The sequence below is a fragment of the Siphateles boraxobius genome, unplaced genomic scaffold, assembly GCF_051911475.1.
Source record: "Siphateles boraxobius isolate OS27281-9 unplaced genomic scaffold, OSU_SipBor_1 20, whole genome shotgun sequence".
Classification (NCBI taxonomy): Eukaryota; Metazoa; Chordata; class Actinopteri; order Cypriniformes; family Leuciscidae; genus Siphateles; species Siphateles boraxobius.
Window position 1 is genome coordinate 19,789,470 of NW_027508811.1, and position 24,310 is coordinate 19,813,779.

Genomic DNA, 24,310 nt, shown 5'->3' on the forward strand with positions numbered 1-24,310 from the left:
TAATAACTCCACCTCCAGTATTTACTTTATGATACATTTCTATTTTTATGTGTTACATAGGGGGAAAAAAGCAATATGTTTGAAGCAACAAAATAAACCACAGAAAAAATAATGGATGATTTTTCATTTTTGTCCCTTTTAAGTTAATGATAATCTGTTAAATGTTCACTTTGTGAAAATGACCCTTCAACACACAAGATTTTTGGCAGATTTTCTGTGAAATCGCTTACCAATTCAACAAACATCCCAAAATTGGGAACATGCTGTTGAAAAGAAGCTCAGTGTGGATGTGTGTGTTTTGTCAGACTGCAGCAGCTGGACCAGCACTGTCAGGCCAGCTCTCAGCAGGTGCTGCAGCTCCTCAGCAGACAGAAGCAGCTCATGCAGGAGCAGGTCCAGGTCAGTCTCTGCTGCTGTACAACCACCACTCACATCACATTACTGTATGCAAGTATTATTCCCAGTACTGTAGTTTCAATTATAACTAATGTATTTGTATTTATATATTATTTGTAAAGTACTTACACGTCATATGCCATACTTTTCAGACATGCTGAGCCACGGAGATGCAGGTTCAAGTCAATACGTATCATAACTTCATCACATTCTTTTGTCATAGCAATACCTTGTCTTTTTCCCTCTTTTTTATTATTATTAACTTATTGTACAACATGTGGCATTTAACTGTATTTTACAGAGTTGTTTATAATTTCTGGTCAATAAATTATTATTGTTGTGGTCATTTATTTTGTGTTTTATGCCTAATGACATCTGGCAAAGGGACTACAATTGAAAATTAGCCTTTGTATTCATGAATGTTGATTAAATTACATGGTCCCTTTTTGAAATAAATAGAAAAAAATATTAATTTATTTTCATATGTCCACTATCTGTCTTAATGCCATTGGAGAAAATTCAAAAAATACACACACACGAAAAAACATAGCTAGGAATATAAAACATTTTTATCATAAAACAGTTTAAATGTTTCACTATTAAGTCTTACTTCACTCTGTTTTTTATGTTAAAGGGAGAGTTCACTCCAAAATGAAACTTCTGTGATTAATTACTCGCCCTGATGTCGCCCCAAACCCAGAAGATATTCGTTTTATCTTCGGAACACAAATGAAGATATTTTTTTGATGGATTTCTGTTCCTCCATTGTCAGCTACTCAACTACCACTTAGATGCTTCAAAAAGAATATTAAAGATATCATAAAACTATGAATTGAGCTTTTTTTTTAAGTTGCCAGTCAGCGCCACCATTTTTGATAATTTTCAGAAAACTTTCATACGCTTTCATGGCCCCCAAAATATTTTGTTGTATGAATATCTGAAGAAACAATGAATATCAAAAGAAAGAACAGAGCCTCTGCTTTTAAACAAAAAAAAGATGCATGGAGCTAGAATCATTGTTGTTATCACACTTAAATGTAAGTATAATAAAAAAAAAATATTTTAAACAAAACACTTAGAAAAATGTAAGTATAATTAAAAAAAAAAAACATTTTAAACAAAACAATGAGAAAAAACAATTTTCCACTGCATGGTACGGCTCAGTACGGTTCGGCTCGCTTCGCTTTTCCACTGCGTGGTAAGTTACGACGCGGCGCTGTTCGGTTTCGGTTCGCTTTAGCTCGGTTGCAGTTTTCCACTGCAGTTAGTAACTTACCGCTTCAAAGTGGGTGGGATTATGACTGATCGTTATAGTTTATCCTCGGCAACCCGAGAGGAACGTCTGCACATCGTCCACTGACCACGGCCATTTCTTTTTTGGAAGTTTTTTTTCTTCAAGCAAGTAGTTTTAAAACAGGTGCTACAGCGGTGACTTTTACTGGCTATTTACATCTAGCGGGTTTGTTGTCTCACAAATACAATGATGCTGGTAGTGACGATTCTGCCTGACCAATCAGTGATCTGCAGTGTTTTCACGTCACATTTTAGTATCGGTACGGTCAGTGCCATGGGTACGGTCCAAGTGGTACTCGACGCAGAGCCAAATGGGAGGAGCTGGAGCTCTAGCTCTTCACCTCACTGGATTTAGTGGGCGGGGCCGCGCAGGCACAGGTTAACTTTCGCGCTGCAGCATCGACTACCAGCACTCAGCATGATTTCAAGTGAAGTGAGTACCTTTCCCTTTAATTGATGTGATGTCATGAGTCAATATAATTTCCTGTTCTGTCCATTCCTCTTCCTCTTTGCATTGGTGATTCAGTGAGAGGTGAGGTTATTTTGGGCTCCCGATAATCCTATTTAATCTTAATTTTAATTGTTGCTTTTATGTCTATATTTTCACTCTAATTTATGTATATAATATTATTTTACCTATCTGTCTGGTTATTTTTGTCTATTCATCCCGATTAAGTGATATTTTTGCTTCTGGGCCTAAATGTGAAATGAGAGCACACGTGATAAGTGTACATCACATTTGTTTTATAGAGTAAATGAGGGCGACTCTCACACTAAGAGGCTGATTACATTTGTTTGTATATCAGGTATGTTTTCTGTTATATGCATTTTATTGTGATTTATCGCTTTTTTCATTGGTGATTCAGTGAGAGAGTAAATGAGGGTGACTCTCAGACTAAGAGGCTGATTACATTTATTTGTTTATCAGGAATAAAAGATCAGTGAAACTGCCGAATGCTGTCCTGTTATTCTCATACCAACCAAAAACACAACGCAGAAAAGAGACCAGTTACACTGGAGCTCCAGAAAGGGGGAGCTCGAGCTCTAGCTCCTCCCATTTGGCTCTGCATCGAGCCCCATCTCGTACGGTACGCTTGGAACCTCAACAGAGGTGGTACCATTTAAAGCGAGCCGTACCGTACCATGCAGTGGAAAAGCGTTACAAGTAGAGGTGGGCGATATGCAAAATTGGGATATCGAATATTTCATAATTTGTACAATCCGACCCCCCAAACATGAAAAGAGCTGAAGGAAGTTAAAGAGAAAACAAATAACGCACACTATAACCTTCTAAACAATTATATGTAGCGAGTTTAATACTGTAGGGGTTTGTTTGACTGTATTTTTTTGTGTACAAAATCACGATCGTTCCTCAATTGCACGAGAGTAAGCTGCTAAAGTTACTAATTTGCAATATACAACTACGAAGTTCTTACCTGTGTGTTATGACGTTTAGGTTGAAGCAACAATCCAAAATCGTAAAGAGAAGGCAAAATATGCGTTGTTTGTGGAAAAATGATCTTAAAGCTCCAGTAGGTAGCTTTTGTAAACAAATATTTGTTAAAACTGTCATTATGTCCTGAAAGTAGAATATGAGACAGATAATCTGTGAAAAAAATCAAGCTCCTCTGGCTCCTCCCTGTGGTCCTACTGCCATTTGCAGAAATACACCGCTCCCGGTCAGAAACAACCAATCAGAGCCAGGAGGAATGTCTTAGCAGTGTCAATCACGCTCGTGTAAGCGCTGATCACCTCTCTCTTGCACAGCGCAAGCGCGTACCGTCGTTCGTGACTCTTCTGTTTGAACGAGTTCATCCAAATGAACAAATCTTTTTTCCGAGTCTTCGTTCATTCAAGGAACGAAATGACTCGAAAAAAGATTTGTTCATTTTGAACGAGTCTTTTTCGGAATCATTTCGTTCATTCAACGAATGAAATGACTCGAAAAAAGATTTGTTCATTTTGATGAACGAGTTCGAACAGGATCACGAACGTGCATCACAGAACAGAGCAAGGCGAGCATTTGTGCTTATAAAACTTAAAGTTTTTTATTTATTTTTGAAATGACCGATCGTTTCGCTAGATAAGACCCTCATTCATCGTCTGGTATCGTTTAAAGCCCTTTGAAGCTGCACTGAAAACTGTCATTTGGTCCTTGAAACGTTTGTGTCCTATTGAAGTCCATTATATGGAGAAAAAGCCTGGAATGTTTTCATCAAAAACCTTAATTTCTTTTCGACTGAAGAAAGAAAGACATGGACATCTTGGATGACATGGGGGTGAGTAAATTATCAGCAAAAGTTTTTTTTTAAAGTGAACTAATCCTTTAAGGTCATCTTAGTAGCTATAACTTATAAAAAGAGTGCAACCTTATAAAGCTACATGTATTGCAAAATACATAATGATTTGAGGACCAAGTTTGTAGTCAAAGTATGGGCAGTCAATGTAAAGCATATTGTTGATGTTTCGTCCCTATTAGTGAATGTTCCATAACTGTTTATAATCCGCTGTCATCGGTGATCCTGCTTAGTGCTTACTAGCCTGCGGCTCGCTCCGCTGTGGGGGAGGAGCTGTGGAGGGAGGGCTGTAGCGTAGCAGAGAGCAATGGGGTTGGACCTGTAAGTTGTGCTTGTTCAAATGTTCAGGCTAAGTCAACATTTTCTCAAAACTCCCTACTGCAGCTTTAAGTTAAAGTTTTTCTTAAATGTCTGTGGCGTCCTCTAGTGGCGAGCTTCGTGATTGCATCATTAGAAAATTGCGTTGTATGATTCCAAAAGATGGAATACATTTTCCCAAGAGATCGGTTCCGTACGCATTACAAACCGAACCATTCCGGTGGTTGGACCATTTTTCCTGCCGACCAAAATCTGCGCTGGAGCGAACACCACAATGTTGCGCAACATCAACTGGCAAATGAAATGAAAGCGGAAAGAGACTCATTATTTTGTGCTTTACGGACCATTTATCATTTCGGACAAATATCAGTGCAGCGCGTTCCGATCTTGAAGCAACACCGTTACTACATAAGAGATCCAGTAAACAAAGCATTTGAATTCGCCACTTAAGTAATAACATCGCTACGAGATCTAGTGAGAAGCATTACAATTTCTCCATTATTAACTGATCAAACAGCGCTGATGTGGAAACCAGGAGAAACATTGTTCCATGAATGAACTAGTTATAGGTTTTAAGTCCACAGATCATTCACCATGGATTTAATGTAGTAACACTAACTAGTTGTAACCATGGAAGTTTATCAGAAATATTAAAATGTTTTCAAGTACGTCACACATCTTTTTCCAGCACTTCAAAACTCAAATGTTATATGTTATTTAAATTTTATTTTTAATGTGATGACCAAAACATTATTTGTTCATCCTTCAAAGATTACCCCTATTTATAAAACTAAAAGTTTCAAGATGTAGGAAAACTCACAATTATTTAAAAATAATTTTTCTATTAATAAATAGGACATTTCTATGGCATTTCTTTATTTTTGCTGTATCGAAAACGTACCGAACCGTGACACCACTGTATCGTATCAAAACAAACCGTGAATTTTGTGAACCGTTGCACCCCTATTAAAAATATAAAAGAACAATACAGACTTTGAATAATAAATGACTATTGAATAATATTTTATTATTTTAAAAAGTTTAGGATTCTTTAAATCAATAATGCCTCATATCTTTATGTACTAGTAATTCTATACAATAATAGGTCAAATGCAGCAAGTCAAAAGACCAACTGGACCTTCTTTGCCAGTTTGCACACATTTCTTTGAAGGATTGCAAAAATATCGTCTGAATATCGATATCGAGATATTGAAAAAAAATATCGAAATATTCAATTTTGTCAATATCTCCCACCCCTAGTTATAAGTCAGCCATACTGTACCATGCAGTGGAAAAGCGCCAATAGATTGAGTCCATCAACTCCCCAAAAGCTTGCACAGTCATATAGCTCGTCCCGGGTCGACATTTCATTCAGGAACGTTAGGCAGTTTTGATTTTTATAGACATTCTCTGTTTATATGCTGTAATGTTTGATGATCGTTTGTTCTGCTGCTTCTTCGCTTGAAGCCCGTGTTTTGATCAGAAGATTCGGTACTCTTTCAGAAGATGCGTAATAGCGCCCCCTACTGTATAACACTGAAAACATGGATTGCTGTGGGGAAGCGTTTTTTTTTTTTCTTCAAGCAAGAAAAAAAAAGTCTTAAATGTCATATTGTCATAAATTGCGTGGAAAGAAGAGCTCATATATTATTTGTTAAGTATCTATACACAATGGTAGTATTTGTTGTACATATACTTATTGTATTGTAATACAACTTTCTTAAAATGTCATATAGTGCAAAATACCTGTATTACAGTGATGACAACTAATAAGAATAATCATTGGGAATAAGGACAAAATAAAAATGTTAAATATCTGGATGCATTGTGGTAATGAGAATTAATATTATTGTATTCAAAAAGGTAACAATGCGTTCAAAAACGTAGTGTTCATAAAATAGGCTTTTTTTATTTATTTATGCTGGATAAATCATTTTGTGAATCTTTTGATTTTGTAGTGAAATCTGACCTGGATGTGTTTCTGAGAGAGAGAAGCACACACGCGCGCAGCAGCACCACAGCAGCTGGTAGTCATGGCTGCACATCACGCTACACTAGGCGCCCACAGATGCTCATCCAGATTGCTGCTAGAGGCACGTCAGCAACAGACAGCGAATCGCAGAATGCTGACATTCGTTGGAGATTATTGCAAATGGAGTGATGCTCCGCAAAGCGCCGGCGCTTTCGGCTTTGTTAATACTACCATGCTGTTGTTTTGTTATTAGAACGAGTTAGTAATTCCGACTCTCCCTCTGAGCATTTGTCTAAGAACACCCACATGCTGCCTCGCTGACCGCCATACTGAAGCAATCAGACCGCAAGAGAGATGAAATACAAGGCCATTTAGAAATGATCTGAAGTAAATGAAAGCCTCATGAGATAGAAGACAGTGTGGTTCATTCTTCTGTTCAGATGATTATAGTGGTAGAGGACAGTGTTTCTTCTCTTCTGTGTCCATTTCTCACCAGGTGCATGTTGAGAAAAGAATGGACACTGACCTCGTGAGGGCATCTCCACGGAGTCATGTGATCACTGCTGTTCCCATAAGTTTACTTCAATCATCATATGACACATTCTATATATCAACCTAATGAAAAGTAACGATTGAAGTACTACGATAAGTTATATATTTATTTTATTCATAATGTGTATATGTAAAAAAAGTTGATTATAAATTATATATGTATATATACATAGAGAGAGTAAACTATTTTTTTTTTTAAACAGAGACCTTTATTATTTAATGTGATTTTGTATGACAGGGACAGATTAAATGTTGTTTTTTTAAAGAATTTTTGTAAACTGTAAATTCAAATAGCTATAAATGATTTCCTAACATCTGAATGTTGATTGTAAATCCATCAGCAGGTTCTGAGGTGTGTAATGAATCATGAATGTTAAGTCAAACAGACACGACTCAACCCAAAGCAGATTGACAGTGCTTTATTTAAGCAGTCTGTAAGAAGGAAAATAATGTGCATCCCTATCATATACATTTACGTGTAAAAATACTAGGATGTACAGTGTACAAAACAGTTTCTTGCAGATAAGCTTTCCGCGTGGGACCTATACTGTATTTAAGGAAATATTTTTTTTTAAATTATTATTTAATATGATGGATGGTAATACAGTTCTTCTTTATTTTTATATTTTTTTCCGTGTTAATCCCTTCCATGTAAAATTCTTAACCACATGACTAGTTCTCAACATGGATCTAATGACAGAGCTAGCAAGGTCAAGAAATGTCACAAACTCTAAAGCTACATGGACATAAAATGTGTTTTTTTGTTTTTTTAAAGATTTGTCTTTTGTTTTTAAATAAATACTTTACAATTCATGCTCATTCATAATACACTACCAGGAGCGCGATATAGAGAAAGTCTGTTGTAGACAGTATAAACAGTAGCAGCAGTGGCACGCTGAGGTGCGCTTAGGAGGGATGGGTCTCCATGGGTCCCTTCCTCACACTCGCTCAGTATTCAGGGAAGAATGACTTTAGGTTGGGTCTTTATTGTCCTCTGAAACTCTTGAAGTGGTGACACAGCTTTTCTACACTCAACACTAGAGCATTAGGAAATCTCGGGAAACATTAGTCTGTCTGTCACCAGGAAAAGGTTGTGTCTCCTGGCAGCGTTTCACGTCTATCTGCATCCACGCTGTTACATATTACAGAGCACAATCACTCAGAAAAGTAAAGTAGCATGAGGTCTATGAGGCGCGAATCTGTGCTTTCAAGTATTTTCTTCTTTTTTTCCTGTATTCTTTTTTTCCCAAAGCATTAACCTTATTTCCTTATGCTGAGCTATATAAAAAGAGCAATGGTATGAAAGTGCTACTACAGGCAGATACAAAGCCAAGTGTTAAAATATGGAGTTACAAAAGTGTATGATTGATTTGGCCAAAGCCAAAGGCCCTTCTGCTGTTTAAATAAAGTATTCCCAATGAACGTATTTCACATGCAAGGTACCGCCCCAATAAACAGTATTCTCTGCCTCTCCATGTCTTGAGGAAAAGTCCCTCACAAGTGCATGTTAAATATAATGAAATGGATGAACAGCGTCACAGTATGATTAAATTATCCTAATGAGTCGTACAATCACAAATCAGTTTATCTAAAGTTGAAAAGCAAAAATGAAAGAGCAAACAAGGAAATACAAAATGAGTGCTTTCATCTCCCTATTCAATATAAATTTACCTAATCAGAAAATGTAAAACAAGACACAACATTTTTAAAAATCTTCAAGTTGTTCTCTGATAAATTAAAAAAAAAGGTAATAAAAAAAGCAAACCACCAGAACTGAACTCCTAAAAAAACTAAACAATCAGCAGTACAAGCCTATTAAATTATATCAGGTAGTGGCATTCATTTTTTTTTCTCTCGCTCTCAAACAATAAATTAAATCAGAAAAAGGAATGGGGGAAAAGGCAAGGAATGATTTAAAGTCGGAAGACAGAGAATGACACAAACAGCGAATCTTCCCACAGTACCACAGCTGTGCTATCAGAAAACATTATTGGGTTGGACATCACAGTTTTAAACACAAGAACATCCTCAAGCTCAACAGTACCATATACAGCATCTCACATCACACCACTGGAACATCAACAATGCTCACAATCAATGCAGGCGTGAGGGACGTGGACAGAAACTTTCGCAATCATCATAACCACTCGTCATCAAATCCACATCAGTCCAGAACACACATGCAAGAAACTCCGCCTCACTCTTTCAAACCTTGTTCTACTTCCTTCCTCATAAATCACTTCCCTTTTCATTAATGTCCCACCCTAGTATGAAAACTCTATACAGGGGCTGCGCCGGGCCACATTTCCTTCCATTCCTGCCCAAATGAAAAGAACACATTAAACGCAACAGCGACATGCACATAAGCCATCTTTACACTCTGAAAATAAACACCACAGACAGACTTTTATTGCCGAACACTATCAAGAAATGTACTGCATATATCAAATTATTACTCGATTGTTAATCTAGATATTTCCCTTTGATCTCATTTAAAGAATTCTGTTCATCTGAACTCATTCATCACTATCCTAGCAAGCTTCAGTCAATGAAATCCTCAGTCTGCAACCAGAAACATTTTCACTCATAAATGTTCAATGTTCATCAAAGAATTTGCAAGCGAATATCTGATTGGCGTACGGGTCCATGATGGAAGGATTGGATTTGTGTACTATAGTCTTCTAGGAAGGAATATGATCATGATGTTAGATGTAGCGAAGCACGTTAACGCTCAAATTAGCATTTACAGCTTACAGGGTTTCTGCAGGTTTTATGAAGGTACATTTAAGACCAAGTAATGAAAATTTAAGGAACACAATGAGCTCTATTAACAACACTTTAGAGTTTGAAAATCCCACTTCCAACAGATATCCATTACTTTTTAATTCATTTTGCAAAAAGAGTAATTCAATAGCTCTGCTCCAAACCACTAGAACATGTAAATAACTTTTCGTATATCTTCTGATCACACTGCCCAAAAGTGATGTTCTTCCTCTGTATTTTTGTCTCGTTTTCCAGAGCAACTCTATAAAGATTCTTAAATCAAGATGCATTTACTGGAGCTACAAAATAAGTTTTAGAATTAAAACAAAAACAAATATCTGCCAATTAATAACTCACTCACAGATATTTGTTATTGTTTTAAGTATAAACTCATTTTAATTATTGGAAAAACAGGTCAAAAATACTGAGGAGGATATTATTTTTTTGCAATGCAACCTTTAAAGTCATGAGAATGAATTTAAGACGTTCTGCTCTGATTTAAGACTTTAAGGCCTTAATTTGTGTAAGGGTGAATTAAGACCCACAGAAACCCTGATTTAACTTGTCTATACCTACAATTAAACATAATGATTCCTTAATTTTCACTCTCCTGCCTTGAAGCAACAACAAGCACGTCCAGAGTTGTGTTTAAATGCTTGAGCCCAAAGCACAATGGGACGCGTGTCCTGCTCTGTTACGGACTTTCACGTACAGTGACCGATTGCCAGAGGACAGCTGAATGAATCAGTGTGATCTTTTACAGCCCTTTCAGTGGTGGAAAGACAAGCAACACATTTCAGCATCACTCAACACTGCTCATAATATTGAGGAGGATAATATAACAACACTACGCTGGTGTGAAAAGAAAACGGTTTAGGGAAAACAATATTAAAAAACAAACCAAGGCCTTTGCATTGACCCGTCTACATTCGTAAGCCTTTTTAGGTGCATTTGTTTCATTGTAAAAAGGAGACTTAAAAAGCACTCTTAATAAACGAGATGACAAACAAACAAAAAAAAAAAAAAAAAATGTTTTGCTTAAATATATATATATATATTTTTTTTTTAAATCACTTTTTTTTTTCTCATAAAACATAAAACAGTGCTTCCAGCCATTCCTTCCATTAATGCTGGTTTTTTTATATTATACTGTGATTGCAATATTGAGCTGAAACGGTTTCTTACAAAAAAGTTTGGGCTTTTGGGGAATTCATTCTGATCATCAATGCATAAAACATTCCACATCAGTCAAACATGCCATCTTTTCCATAAAACACTGAGACGCTGCTTCTTAGGGAGCGATATGCAAGAAATAAAGCCTTATGTAAATACATTTATGGTCGAAATAATCCGAGGAACCCTTTGTAACGGGTGGTTTTAGTGACTGCATAGCTCAGGTTCACAGGGCTTTATCTGAATGAATACTGTGTTGTGGAATGATGAGGGGTAAAGCTAGTCCTGGTGACTGAGTTGAACACAGATATCCTCTGTGAAGCCTGAGTAAACCGTTTATGGCAGTTTTAACTTTATATAACAGAAGGTGAGCCTTAAAAACAGTAACAAACAAAAGCGATTGTGTGTAGTTGTAATACATGCACCCGAGAGATTGGAATCCTAAAACCCATGTGAATCTCTAGCCATGCAGGTTTATGTTTTCATCTGAACTGAACGGATGTGTCAAACGACTTGATACCAGTTCCCATTGAAAAAGGAATGTGGAGCAACATCTCAAACCAAAAGACAGAAACACAATAAATACAAAAATCCTAACAAACAGCTAAAGTTCTCCCATCTCGACCCAACCTTTGGGCTGGAGCTGTGAGGACGTTTGAGCGGGCTGGAGCTCGGTCCGACCCCTCGTGCAAATTCCCATCACCCTAAATCAGGAGTTTCCATTGGTCTAGCTAAACAAATGAAAGAACCAAGATGGACGATGGAGGGTCAACAACAGGGCTGGGGCTGTTAGAAGCTGAAGACCTAATTTGTTCCAGTGGTGACCTTGATGAGGATGAGGCAGTTTCGGCTGCGTGGCGCTCACTCTCTCCCACTGGCGGAGTAGGAGAACTGGGGGAAGTGTGGCCGTCGCTCGTTGTCCATGCAATCCATCCCATCTTCATCGACTGAGGAGAAGGGCACAGGGACAGTCGGTCAGGAGGGGGCTAGGCTAATGTTACCGGACATTTTAAGCCAAGCTTATGCAAATAAAATATTTTCAGCAGTTAGCTGAGAAGAAAACTTTATCTGAGCCATTTTTACACTTTCCGTCGGGTCACAAAAAAGCCTGCAATATGCCAAAAAAACTGGCACCCACACACTTACAGGAAACAAGCTGTTGAATATGGAGTCTGTGGAAGACAGTTTGCAGGCGAAAACAAGGTTGTTACTTTTATTAAAAGGGTTATGAGGACAACATTTAATTCGTCCCACACATCCTAAACATCGACTTCAATAAGCTTTGGCTTTGATATTAAAAATATTACTGCCTTAGTTTCTCTCTAAACCTATTCAATTTAGCATTCAGAAGAGTGAATGGGAAGTACAGTAACCATTTGCAGCTGAAGCACAAAAACAGCTCAAAACATTTTTTATTAGCATATCATTTAATAAATGTTTATACAGTCAAGGTGGGGCTGGGGGGGGGGGGGGGGGCAAGTTTAAAACACATGTATTGTTACAATTTAAAATAACAGTTTTCCATTTTAATATATTATAAAACGTAATTTATTCCTTGATGCAAAGCTGAATTTTCAGCATTATTACTCCAGTCTCCAGTGTCACATGATCCTTCAGAAATCATTCTAATGTGCTGATTTGCTGCTCAAGAAACATTTCTTATTATTATCAATGTTGAAAACAGTAGTGCAGCTTAATATGTTTGCAGAAACTGATACATTTTATTCAGGATTAATTGATAAATAAAAAGTTAAAAAGAACAGCATTTATTTTTTAAGTAGAAATCTTTTTTAACATTACAAATGTCTTTACTGTCACTTTTGATCAATTGAGTGCAATCTTGCTGAATAAAAGTATCAATTTCCAAGCCAACTCAGAATGCAGAAATCTCAGACTTCCTAAAATATGTCATTACTAAAATTCTATAAATCTAAAACATATCTTGGCTAATTTGAACATCTCTGGTAACATCTTTAAATCTATTATTCTCCATATTCTGTCTGGGTCTGTGTATGTGAGATGAAGATCAGATGAAATGTATGAATATAACCAGATAACTTCTTCACAAACCTTCTTAAACAATACTATGTGCGAACAAAAAGTAACACCCGTAGTTTTCAGGCGATCTCGATTTGTGCCAAAAAAATATTTTCCAGCACACATACCTCTCACCACTGAGAAGATAATTCATTTCAGCGCAATACAACATGAAGCCAGTATGTTTTCTGAATGCACTTTTATATCATTACAGAATTGCCAATGTATGCAGAGACAAACTCACATTTTTCAGGAGGGGTTATTGTAATCGTCTGAGCTGTGAACTCTTCATCGAAATATCTGGTATCTGTCTCTGACGACACCTGAGGCTTGAAGGGAGGTATCAGCTGAGGAAGGAAGAGAGGGGAATGAAGCACCTGTTCGTGCAGATCTGACACCGCATAGAGTGTGGCGAGCCGGAGGGCTCAATCTAACGCCTCTGAACCGCACCTCCTCTGCCAGCCATTGTGTTATTTGAGAAGGCAGTTTAAGTGACAGTGACCTATTATAATATTGAGTCACACATAACCTCTGTTTTGAGTATTTTGTTGTGTACGCACAATTAACTATTTCATTTCATGTTTAATGTTTCTCCATTAAAAAGTTTTACACAAAGAAATGAAGAGCACATTTAAAAAAAATGTTTTTAAAAACAAACCATGAAATAAAAAAGAAAATCAAATTATGACATATAAAACCCAATTCTGAGATATAGGGCACTATTTTAGCCATCTAAGCGCATGGTCTGAGGCGCACGGCCCAAGTGCACTTAGAATCCACTTTAGTTTAGTCCCATGCCCGGCACATAGTCTTAAAGTGATGTCCCTATTCTCTTAATGAGTAAGGGGTGTGTTTTGGGCATAACGTGCAATAAAACAATCAGAGTCTCATCTCCCATTCACTTTAAAAGCCAGTTGCGCTTGCGGCATGGCGGATTCGCTATTTACATGGCGGAATTTGCAAGTGAGGAAACAGATCTGCTTGTGCGTGAGGTTAAAGCACGCAAGCAGACCATCTACGGGACAAAGTGTACACCCACCTATAGGTGGATTATTACCACCTATTACGCGCTCATAACAAAAAAAAATATTGCGCCATTGACTTTAGACCAGATTTAAGTTGGTCAATGGCTCAGTCTATTTCAGTTGCCTCAACATAGTAAAGCACCATCAATGCGCCTAAACACACCTTGTTTTCAGACCAGCACGCACATAGGCGCAAATGCATTTGCTATTTAAACAACGTGGCGAGGACGTGAAAATGATAACTGCGTCGGGCTGAAACTAGTAAAAAACACTTGCATCGCGCCTGGCGCTGCATTGCACCAGGTGTATGACAGGGCCCATAAAGTCACAATTACAAAAATTGCAATTAAAAGGAAAAAAAATATTTTCTTAATATTTTTTACTGTAATGCAGAGGTGGACTTCAATATCCAGCGCAACATAAAAACACTGAGTGCATCTTTATGTGTAGTGGAGAATGCAGGACAGCATAAATTCTAAGTTACCTTTTTGTCATAGACATCCTGCCAGTCAATTCCAGTAAAGAAACTATGTCGCATAATTTCCTTTGCATCATCCGGACCTCCACCAAGTCTGAAAGGAAAAATAAAGGAAAGGATATTTAGCCAGAAGACAGCTGATGATTTTTGACAGTTCCCGTCTAAATAAGTGAAATATAGAAAAACCAGTTGAAATGTATAAAGAAATCATTGTGATGAATCTGGGTTAGACCAGGTGTGCGGTTTGTACCTCTTATTGGGATCTTTGATGAGCAGACCTGACAGCAGGGACTTGGCATCAGCAGAAAGCGTCCTGGGGAATTTGATGTCCTCCATTAGAATGAGCTCGAAGAGCTTCTCATGGTCCTGATTGTAGAAAGGCAGTCGGCCACACATCATCTCGTACATGACCACACCAAGACCCCACCAGTCCACCGCACGACCGTAATCATTGTCCTCCAGAACCTGAAGACAAACACACACACATACACAAACATTCCTGCATGAAAGCATTCATGATCGACCCTTTTCGACTACTTTTCTTTAATTGTTAAGAAAATGTATTTAAAAAAAAAAAAGGGACGGTAAAAGCATTCATGATCGACCCTCAAAATATCAAAGGTGGACCCCAAAATGTATCAGGACTCTGTACAGAAAGTAAATCTCATTATTGAATGTTAAATGCGTTAAAGGGTTCACCTATTTAACATTTAATCATTGATAAAAACTCCAAAAGCTTGAAAAAATATGGACCATTGCTGTGGAAGATTCAGATCTTAAGAATTGTCTCCCTTTTAACTCTTGAGTGTGAATTTGAATTGAATTGGCCACACCCCACAGAAGCTGAATTGGAATTTCAATGACAGAAAGGAATTTGCATTTGGAATAAATTTAACACAGGTAATGCATTCTAAAATCCATCTATACACCCATCCATCTATCTATCTATATGTATATCCCACATCCACCCATCTATCTGATATATTTATATATATAAATTCGTCAGACCATCCATCCGTCCGTCCATGTAACATAACACTGAATCAATTTCATGTCCATAACAGTCATTACAACTGAGAGTTTCAAAATGAATGGCAGTTATGAACAACTGCTAATATATGAATATGAGTAGCGGATAATGGCAGCACTTCACACACTCTCATTGTAGTGCTTCTCATCACCAAAATCATATCAGCGCAAGCCAGCTCTGTCTCTCTGGCCCATCAGCTCTAGACTGATAAAAGCGACTGAACGTTCATTCTGCACCAGTGTATCGGGTCAAAGGTCCAGCGCAGGATACAGTTGGAACCTGGAAACACAGTCCTAAAAGCCTGATATCCTTGGATCAAAGCTGTGCTTCTGGGCAAGCATCCCGGGCCCCAATTACCGAGGATGCTCATACACACCTTACTGGTACCACTTAAAGTCTAGGTGGCAGAAACAAGGAGACTGGAGTTAGTGTGCGATGGAGAAGAGCGCTTCAGAGCAGAGAGTCGTGATTAATACGTCTGACTAATGACAAGGCTGGCTGGCACTAAGCCAGTTAACCATATGCTCAAAGTGGCGTTATAATGATGTCTCCTTTCTGATCTTTAAAAACAGGCAGACCTGCATGAGTCAACAGCAGCTTTCATTACTCCGTCTGATTAGGGAGCACAATATGAACGTCCATGTGTGGAAGCAGTGCTAACAACCTCCATACAGTTAGATGCGTGTAAATGACTACGCCACATATTAATGTCAGAGCAAATGTGACGAATGGTACATTGCACATTGTGTGTTTTAAACTACACTACCATTGAAAAGTTTGTTATCAGTAAGAAATGAATACTTTTCTTTAACCGTTAAGAAAATTTATTTTTAAAAAGTGACGGTAAAGACATTAATAATGTTACAAAAGATTTCTATTTCAAATTTTGATGAAGTTCTATTCAGCAAATAAACCTGAAAAAAATACAGAAAATCTTAGGCAAAAATCTTAAGCAGCACAACTGCTTTCAACATTATTAATAATAAGAAATGTTTCTTAAACAGCAAATCAGCATTTGATATTGATTTTTGAAGGATCGTGTGACACTGAAGACTGGAGTAATGATGCTGAAAATTCAGCTTTGCCATTACTGGAATTAATTATACTTTAAATATATATATATTCAAATAGAATAGTTATTTTAAATTGTGACAATATTTCACAATGTAACTGCTTTTACAGTTGTTTAATCAAATAAATCTTAATTTTATGCGCACCAGTCTTGGTTTTTTTTCAACCTATTTTTAGAATTTTTTCAACCTCAAACTTTTAAACAGTAGTGTATGTTACTTAGTGGAATACATGTAAATAAATGTCATAGCAAACGTGCTGAAAAAAAAGTACATTGTGCAATAATTATTTAATGCAATTATTATTCATAATTGAACTATTTAGTGAACATGGGCATTTTTCATCATATTTCTGTTGCAGCTGCTTCATACAGCACAGTTCCAGCGCATTACATAGATTTTCTTTCCAGTTAAGAGTGCTTTTCATAAAAAGTAATTTCTTTAATTTTGAGTTAAAGTGTGTTTCGAATTACTCAGACAGAATGGATGTGTTTGTACACGTCTATGCGAAGACAGGACAGGACTGTGTGTTCTGGAAGCAAACAGGAGCGCAAGCACTGTTCATGTGTGTGTGCTGCACGTATGGCCGGATTGTGCTGTTTGTCCTGGGAGTGTACGTGAGCAGCTCGGCTGCAGGCGGGGATGCGATTAATGCACACAGAGCCAGTTGGGGTCTCCCTGTTCCAGAGCCACAGGCGAGGAGGAGCGGCCGCAGGGGAGGAACAGGCCCCTGCTCGGACAGCCATGTGGCAGGGCTGCTGCTCCCAGGACTGGGCCCTTGGCAAGACTGGACGGGGAGGGATGGGACAGAGAGCCTGTGGCTCCACCAGCCCAGTTCCCCAGCAGGGCAGTGGAACAGACAGCCTCCATGAGCTTATCCCACTTTGGCCGGGCTACACGAAGACGCTTGCGCATATGCACAGAGATGGGTGTGCAAAGTGCATACAAATGTATGCACACATACTGTAAACACGCACAAATCACGATATCCACGATAACCTGCTGCTACGCACCTGTACGCATCCGACAAGACGACGAACGCTAGCCACACCTGCATGCTGACAAACGCACGTCGTGTAGGCTCCCTTAGATAAAACTAATGTGCTCTGAATCACACCTGGAAACCAGCGATATGTTTTATTGGTTGCAAACATGCTGCAGAAGCGCTGTAATTACTAAATGCTGAAGATGTGACAGATAAGAACTCGATGACAGATGACATAGAGCTTGTGAAAACCATCCGCTATTAGAGAAGTATTTCTGTAAATGTATCTTCATTCATTCTCATTAACACTTAAAACATTTGGTGAGGGCCAAATTGAAGCAAACTAGTCCAATTTCACTTTCGTAACCCTAAAAGAAAATATTTTTTTTTCCTCAAAATATCTTTCACACTCTCTCTCTCTTTCCTCTCTCTCTCTCTTTAATCCCCCTCTACTTTGCATCTCCAGAACTTGGCTCAGGCTGTGTTCTGTTATTTTTACACCAGTACGGCAGTATAGATTTCCAGGTTTCCCAGCCACCTTCTTCCAACCTTCCCCATCTGCCACCATCTGCCTCTGTTTAGCATGTACTTTTTTCTGCAATCACATACTCTTGTGAAAAATAACCAACACTCAAATCATCTCCTGGCACAGCGGCCAGGCTGAGCAAAACAAAATGTTGCGCCAAATTGTCTTCCGTACTTTTTCGAGTGGAATCTATATCCCCCTTCACTCCCGCTGCCGCCCCCTGCCCGCTCCCCCCTCCTGTCTATAAATATGGATTTAGCCACTGCAATCTGGGCACCGTGAACACCTCTGGTTGGACAGAAGGTTGAACAGCTAACTACTGTTCAAAGGAAATAAAAGTGATACTTATTTTTGCTATTCATTTATTTTTAACATGGTGTGCATTATATTATTAATAAAAATATCCAACACTTATATAGCAACACTTTCTATGAGGCCTATATACATATAACGGAGTGGAAATGTATTAATAAACTATATTATAGTATTTATTTACACTACCTTTCAAAGATGTTTTTGTAAAAAAAAAAAAACTTTTATTCAACATTGATGCGTTAAATTGATTGAAAGCTTTCTATTAATCAAAGAATCCTGAAAAAATCATTTAATGTATTTTGATCAAATAAATGCAGCCTTGGTGAGCATAAGCAATTATTTTTTTAAAGATCGAACTGGTAAAAAATAATAGTTACTATTGTTGTAATACATTACATTACCATACTTTCCTCCTTGCACATTTAAGAGCTAAAATTCAGAACAAATGACATAAGGTCAATTTGTTTGCCAGATGTTTTAAACCATTAAAGCAGCAACTATGAAAAGATAAATATTGCAATGTAGTATACAGTGGTTACAATCATTTTTAAGAACATGCAACTGATTTTATTGCAACTGAGCCATTATGAATGCATTAGGAACATCCTAATAATGTATCTTATAGAGGCATCTCAGAAGCTTCTAGAGTCTAAACAGTTCATTCATTTTCAGTTCGGTGTACTGTAGTGTGCTCCTGATCATTACTGTATCTTTCAACTGAACAAGCTTTGCAATTTATTTCAATTTCACTGTAGTTTAACCACTTACAACCTGAAGGTATTTTCAATGATTTCAGAACAGAACGTGGCGCAAAAGCCTCATCTGTATACGGTTTACATGTGTTGTCAGCGACCTTTCATACAAGTACCTGATTTGGTATATACTGTATATGCTTTTTGTATTCTGCTAGTTGAATTATTTTTACAGACAAAAGACTGATCAGTTATATATTAGTAAGTAAAGCAGACATTTTTTCATGCTATAAAAATGGTGTGCCTCTAATATTTTAGCAAATAAAAAAAGGCCTCTTAAGAGTTCCTTATATTCACTGTAATACCAAACTCCCAAGATTTTTAAAATGACACCTATTTTGTGTTGGTTTAAAATAAGCAAGTGGTTACGGAGTAACATGATGAAACTTAGCAACAGCCCCCTGTGCCAGGCCGCTTTGGGACCAAGTGGGGGAAAACACACACGATTCATTCATTCATTCATTCATTCATTTCACAAAATGACTCTGAAGGCTTTGATGCAAATACAGTCATTGTTTTTGTCTCGCTGTTACGTGTCTGTAAACAACAAATAAAATAATGACTAAAGCTGCAAGATATAACGCAAACTAAATAACAAATTTTGATTGTATTTTAACAAGCTATTGTAATTATTGCTGTCAAGCGATTACAATTTTTAATCTAAAGTAGCATTTACTGTAGGTATATTTACACAGACCGTTTAGCTCAGAGAAGTGTAATGAATGCAGTAATTTAAATGGGTATTCATGTTTTTTTTAATTATTATATTGAAATATGAAATGATTAAAAAAAATGAAATCTTAAATATGAAACTAAAACCGCTAGTAGGTGGCGGCAAGTCGCTGTCTTAATGAATGAGTAATTCATGCAACCAATTCATTCAAACGGCTGATTCATTCAAGGTTGAAGTAAGTGAGACTGTCTTTATGAATGGGGTCACTTAATCATTGGCTCCCTGGATTCATTAAAAAACAGATTAATTCAGTAATGAAACACTGATGTGATGCTTGCACAACAATTCTGTGGCTTAGTTGGAAGCATTTTTGGCGAAATGGAGCAAAAACAGACAATGTTGTGTCTAAAATGTAACAATATTAACTTCTTGTTTATTTAACTTATGTTTAAAATCAATATCAAATTTGCAATCGTGCAGATATTCGGGGAAAAAACAACACTCTTGCTCGTGTGTTATTGCTAAACTACATCATATGATATAGATATACTGTAGATACAGTATATATGATAAGACAAAAACCCATACAGGGGCCTTTTTTGCATTAATATCTTAAATTTTAGGGGCATATAATTGCGTTCTAATAGGCTTCATCATGAATCAGATGTTGCCCTGCAACATGTTCGTCACTAAGGAACTGCATGCAATGTAAGATAACATACAGGTCAGGGTGCGTTAAATGTGTTAATCATTTTAACAAGTTATTTTTTCAACAATTAATCGCACCAATTTAATGCGCAAGATTGACAGCCCTAACTAATATACATATCTATGATACATACAGCATCACAGCACATCTTACTGTCATCTTCTTCCAGTCTAAAGGAATATGTATGGTTAATGCTGATTGGCTAATGCAGTTTTACAAGAAGATAACAAGAAGCTCCTTTCACCAATAAGAAACCTTTCGGCGTGCCCATTTCTCCGACCTGCAGCTATCCTTCTCTCCATTCAGGATATTCCAGAAAGCAGGTTAAGCGACTTTGGTAAGTTTACCCAAAGTAAGCAAATAACCTCAACTTTCGGCTCCAAAACCTGAGGTAACTTGAGGCTATGTAAGTAGCAATAGCAACTTGTTTTCTGAATATAACCTGCTCCGGAGCAGTTAATGTTCCAGGGTTAGTTTAATTCAGAGGTATTGAGCGCATGTGCATTCCCTATTGAAGAGGCTCCAGTAATAGACTCCATGATATTATATTATATCGTTAAGAGGTTCAATTCCTTGATTTTTATTGATGCTCTGAGAGCAGTGTTTTCTGCTCTTTATTTTCCTCTAAATATAACATAGAAAGCAAATGGTTAAACTTGCAAGTTTTCAGTATTATTTTGTTTAACAAGGCACTCCATGTCATGATATCTAAAGCTAATGTTTAAATAGGACCAATCAATCATTCTAGCCATACTTGACTCTCGTGATATTATCTGAAATCGTAAATGTATCATTTAAAATTGTTGAGCATGTTCATGGTCTACTGCATACGCTCCACTGATTAATACTGACAGTTATAGGGCTAGTTGCAGGTTTTGTTAATCATCAGGGGTTTCTTTACCTCTGGTGCCAGATACTCTGGCGTCCCACAGAAGGTCTTCATGGTAGCAGCATCGGTGATTCCTTCCTTGCAGAGGCCAAAGTCTGTAATTTTGATGTGACCATCTTTATCGAGCATTAAGTTCTCCAGCTGGGCAAAAAGAAGAGAGTGTAAATTTGTCATCTTTTAGTCAACACAAAACTTCAAGTTCTTTTCAAATCTGACTTTGAATTTATTGAATTCATTTCATTTAGACTGCCTCTATTAATATGCAAAGGTCATTAAGTGTATTTCATGTTTCATTAAAACATCTTCATAATACAATGAACTTGTATGGCTTCAACATGTATTGAACTCATGGGTGAAATAACATAAAAATCCAAGAAAAACTTGTAAAAGTTTTTAAAGTGTATTAGTTTCTTAATTCATGTTGTTAATGATGGCAAAAGAAGTTGACATCTACAAAAATGTATTTATTCCCAGGAAGTGGAAAGAAACTTCAAGCCACATTAATTTAACCTTTCAATTTTAATGGCTAAGCTGTTTGTCCAAGTTTCTTGGCACTTTCACAACTGGCTTGGTCCAAGGCTGCGAGCAAAACACTGTGTCATCATCCACAGCCGCCAGAGTTTGATGTTTCCAAAAACCAAAGAAAAAAAGCCCCAAACTCAAGAGCTTTTAATTACATTTTCCACGTCCCACGACATACATTCGGATAAAAGCATCACGACTGAACAAAACCTTCTCTCTAAATATATGAATTCTTCCCCCTTTTTCTGTTTACCTTGAGATCCCGGTACACTATCTTGGCAGAGTGCAGGTAGTCGAGGGCGGAAACGATCTCGGCGCCGTAGAAGCGCGTGCGGTCCTCGGAGAACACCCGTTCTCTCGACAAATGGAAAAACAGCTGCAGGGTAAACAGCAGGGACAGGATTGCAATAATTACTGATTTATTGGAGGAAATTAACACAACACAAACTGCCTCACATCGCCATATTGAGATGATAGATGGCGAGGCCCTCGGAGGATGCCCAGCGAACCCAGACAGCAGCTGGCACATCATCCCCGGCTTTCCAGAGACAGGCCGGCGCGGCCTGTTAAATCAGCATTTTAATCAATACACCAATCTTGTTAAAGGCAGCGCTGTGTGCTCATGGGCTAACGCTCCATTAAAGTGGCAGGAGCACCCTGTCCCCTGCAATCATCTCTGCCGTAGCTTTTATGGAGTGTCTTCCCTCTCCCCTCCAGAGTCAATGTCAAGGGTCCCTGTCATCTATCTGGCCCTCAGCACCACTTGAACCCGGCTTATAGAAATTACCCAGAAGCCCAATGAGGAGAGTCTGTCTATTAATTGCTGTGGGATGTTTGAATATGGCTGTCCGGGGAGAGCTAACGGCTCGGCTGATCAGCTGAAGGAGGGGGTAAGCGGGTGTTGTGCAGGGGACCGGAGTGGCCGAGGACAGGTGTGCCTTCATCAGAGCACTGGCAGCTGTGAATGTGGCGAGGCTGAAAGGGGAGAGACGGATGGGCTCTGCGCAGCATGTGGAGGTTAGGGGCTCTGGCTGGACCAGGCAGGGGGAGCAGGTGACATTGCAGACTGAGGGAATGAGAGCGAGATTGCTGCTTTTCTGATTAAACAGCACCTTTGGTGGTGGAATTTCATTCATCAAAACTCGAGTCCCTCTAGATGGAATCTTGCACTCTGCCATATCAACAGAGCGACACTGTCAAACTTCTACCAAGTAACAAACCTGAGCCACTACAAGCTTTTACCAAAACGTACAACAGTAAAATCACAATCAGTTTGATTCTGAAATAGTTATTAGAGGTAGACCAATAATTTTTGTTTTACTGATATTCACACTTTTATAAATGTAATTGTAATCAGGTCTACTGATAAATGGTACCATTTGGTAAGTCTCTAAAGAAAAGAACCCAACAACAGCATTACACCACTATGATTAACAGCAAACAACTGTGTTCACAGGTCAAACCACTTTGTCCTTTGTTCGCATAATTACTAAATCTTTTATGTAGGCCTAACAGCAATTCATTCACAAATAAGAAACCTGAAGAATTTTACACCTAGTCCAAAACAAGGATGAAAATTGAAATAGCAAAATAATAAGGAATAAAAGGGAATACTACTACTCGTACTACTACGAATAATAATAATAATAATAATACATTCTAACCATATAAATAAATAAATAAATAAATACTTAACACAATTTTTTAAAATAAATATGTCTTTAAATATAAAATAATGGAATAAATAATACATTTAAACTAATAATATTGTTGCTTATTAATTTTGTTTTTATCCAGTTAAAAAACAAAATGTGCATAAAATAAAAATAATAATACATTTCTAATTTAGATCATTTAGATTGCAAATCGTTGCATAAAATAATTGAATAAATAATAATAATTTGTTGATATTATTGAATATTTAATTTATTTTTTAAACCATTTGGATCTCAAACCAAATGTGCATACATACAACATTAATTACAATAATATTAATAATAACAATGTAGTGTAAAAAAAAACAGAAATAAAACAAACATCGGTTCTGCATATTGGTTATTACTAATATATACTTGTTATCAGTTGTTAATAATATTGGTTGATAATTTTATATTAGTTAAAGTTTTCCCAAAGAATGAGAGCAAGTCTCTTCAAACTGTGGATGTATCACAAGATATGATCATGCACTTAACTTTTCTCTGATAACAGATTAACATTTTTAGCTCACCACAGTCGCACAGAAAGCAGATATTAGTGACAGCATTACTACGGAAATAGATCGTCTGCCAAGTGCCAACAGACGATAAGACAGACATACAAAAAAACAAATGCAGACACACACGTACCTCTCCTCCATTGACATACTCCATCACGAAGCATAGGCGGTCTTTTGTTTGGAACGAGTACTTCAAAGACTGAAACAGCAGGTGGATACACCATTAGAAGAAAAACAAAAGGCAGAAATCTCACAAAACTAAAACAAACGCAACGTGAGAGATGCTCATCAAAATGTTTGCAGTGAGAAGTGTTTGTCTC

General features: G+C 37.5%; 2 protein-coding genes across 8 annotated transcripts in view; one reads left to right on the plus strand and one right to left on the minus strand.

The window, feature by feature from the left end:
- Positions 1 to 746, plus strand: part of sdccag8 (SHH signaling and ciliogenesis regulator sdccag8) — a 41,494-nt gene extending 40,748 nt beyond the window's left edge. Inside the window, exons 17-18 of the mRNA XM_077237304.1 lie at positions 306 to 399; positions 549 to 746. Coding sequence (XP_077093419.1) covers positions 306 to 399; positions 549 to 557 — 103 coding nt within the window. The 3' untranslated portion in view covers positions 558 to 746. The remainder of the gene's footprint in view (positions 1 to 305; positions 400 to 548) is intronic.
- Positions 747 to 7,231: 6,485 nt separating this feature from the next.
- The window catches only part of akt3a (v-akt murine thymoma viral oncogene homolog 3a), a 98,184-nt gene continuing 81,105 nt past the window's right edge, over positions 7,232 to 24,310 (minus strand). For all 7 annotated transcript variants that reach the window (XM_077237311.1, XM_077237310.1, XM_077237312.1 and 4 more), the window contains 7 exons: positions 24,121 to 24,189; positions 22,029 to 22,151; positions 21,266 to 21,394; positions 14,555 to 14,769; positions 14,311 to 14,398; positions 13,046 to 13,148; positions 7,232 to 11,711 (listed from right to left, as the gene is read on the minus strand). In XM_077237311.1, coding sequence (XP_077093426.1) covers positions 11,626 to 11,711; positions 13,046 to 13,148; positions 14,311 to 14,398; positions 14,555 to 14,769; positions 21,266 to 21,394; positions 22,029 to 22,151; positions 24,121 to 24,189 — 813 coding nt within the window. In that variant the 3' untranslated portion in view covers positions 7,232 to 11,625. The remainder of the gene's footprint in view (positions 11,712 to 13,045; positions 13,149 to 14,310; positions 14,399 to 14,554; positions 14,770 to 21,265; positions 21,395 to 22,028; positions 22,152 to 24,120; positions 24,190 to 24,310) is intronic.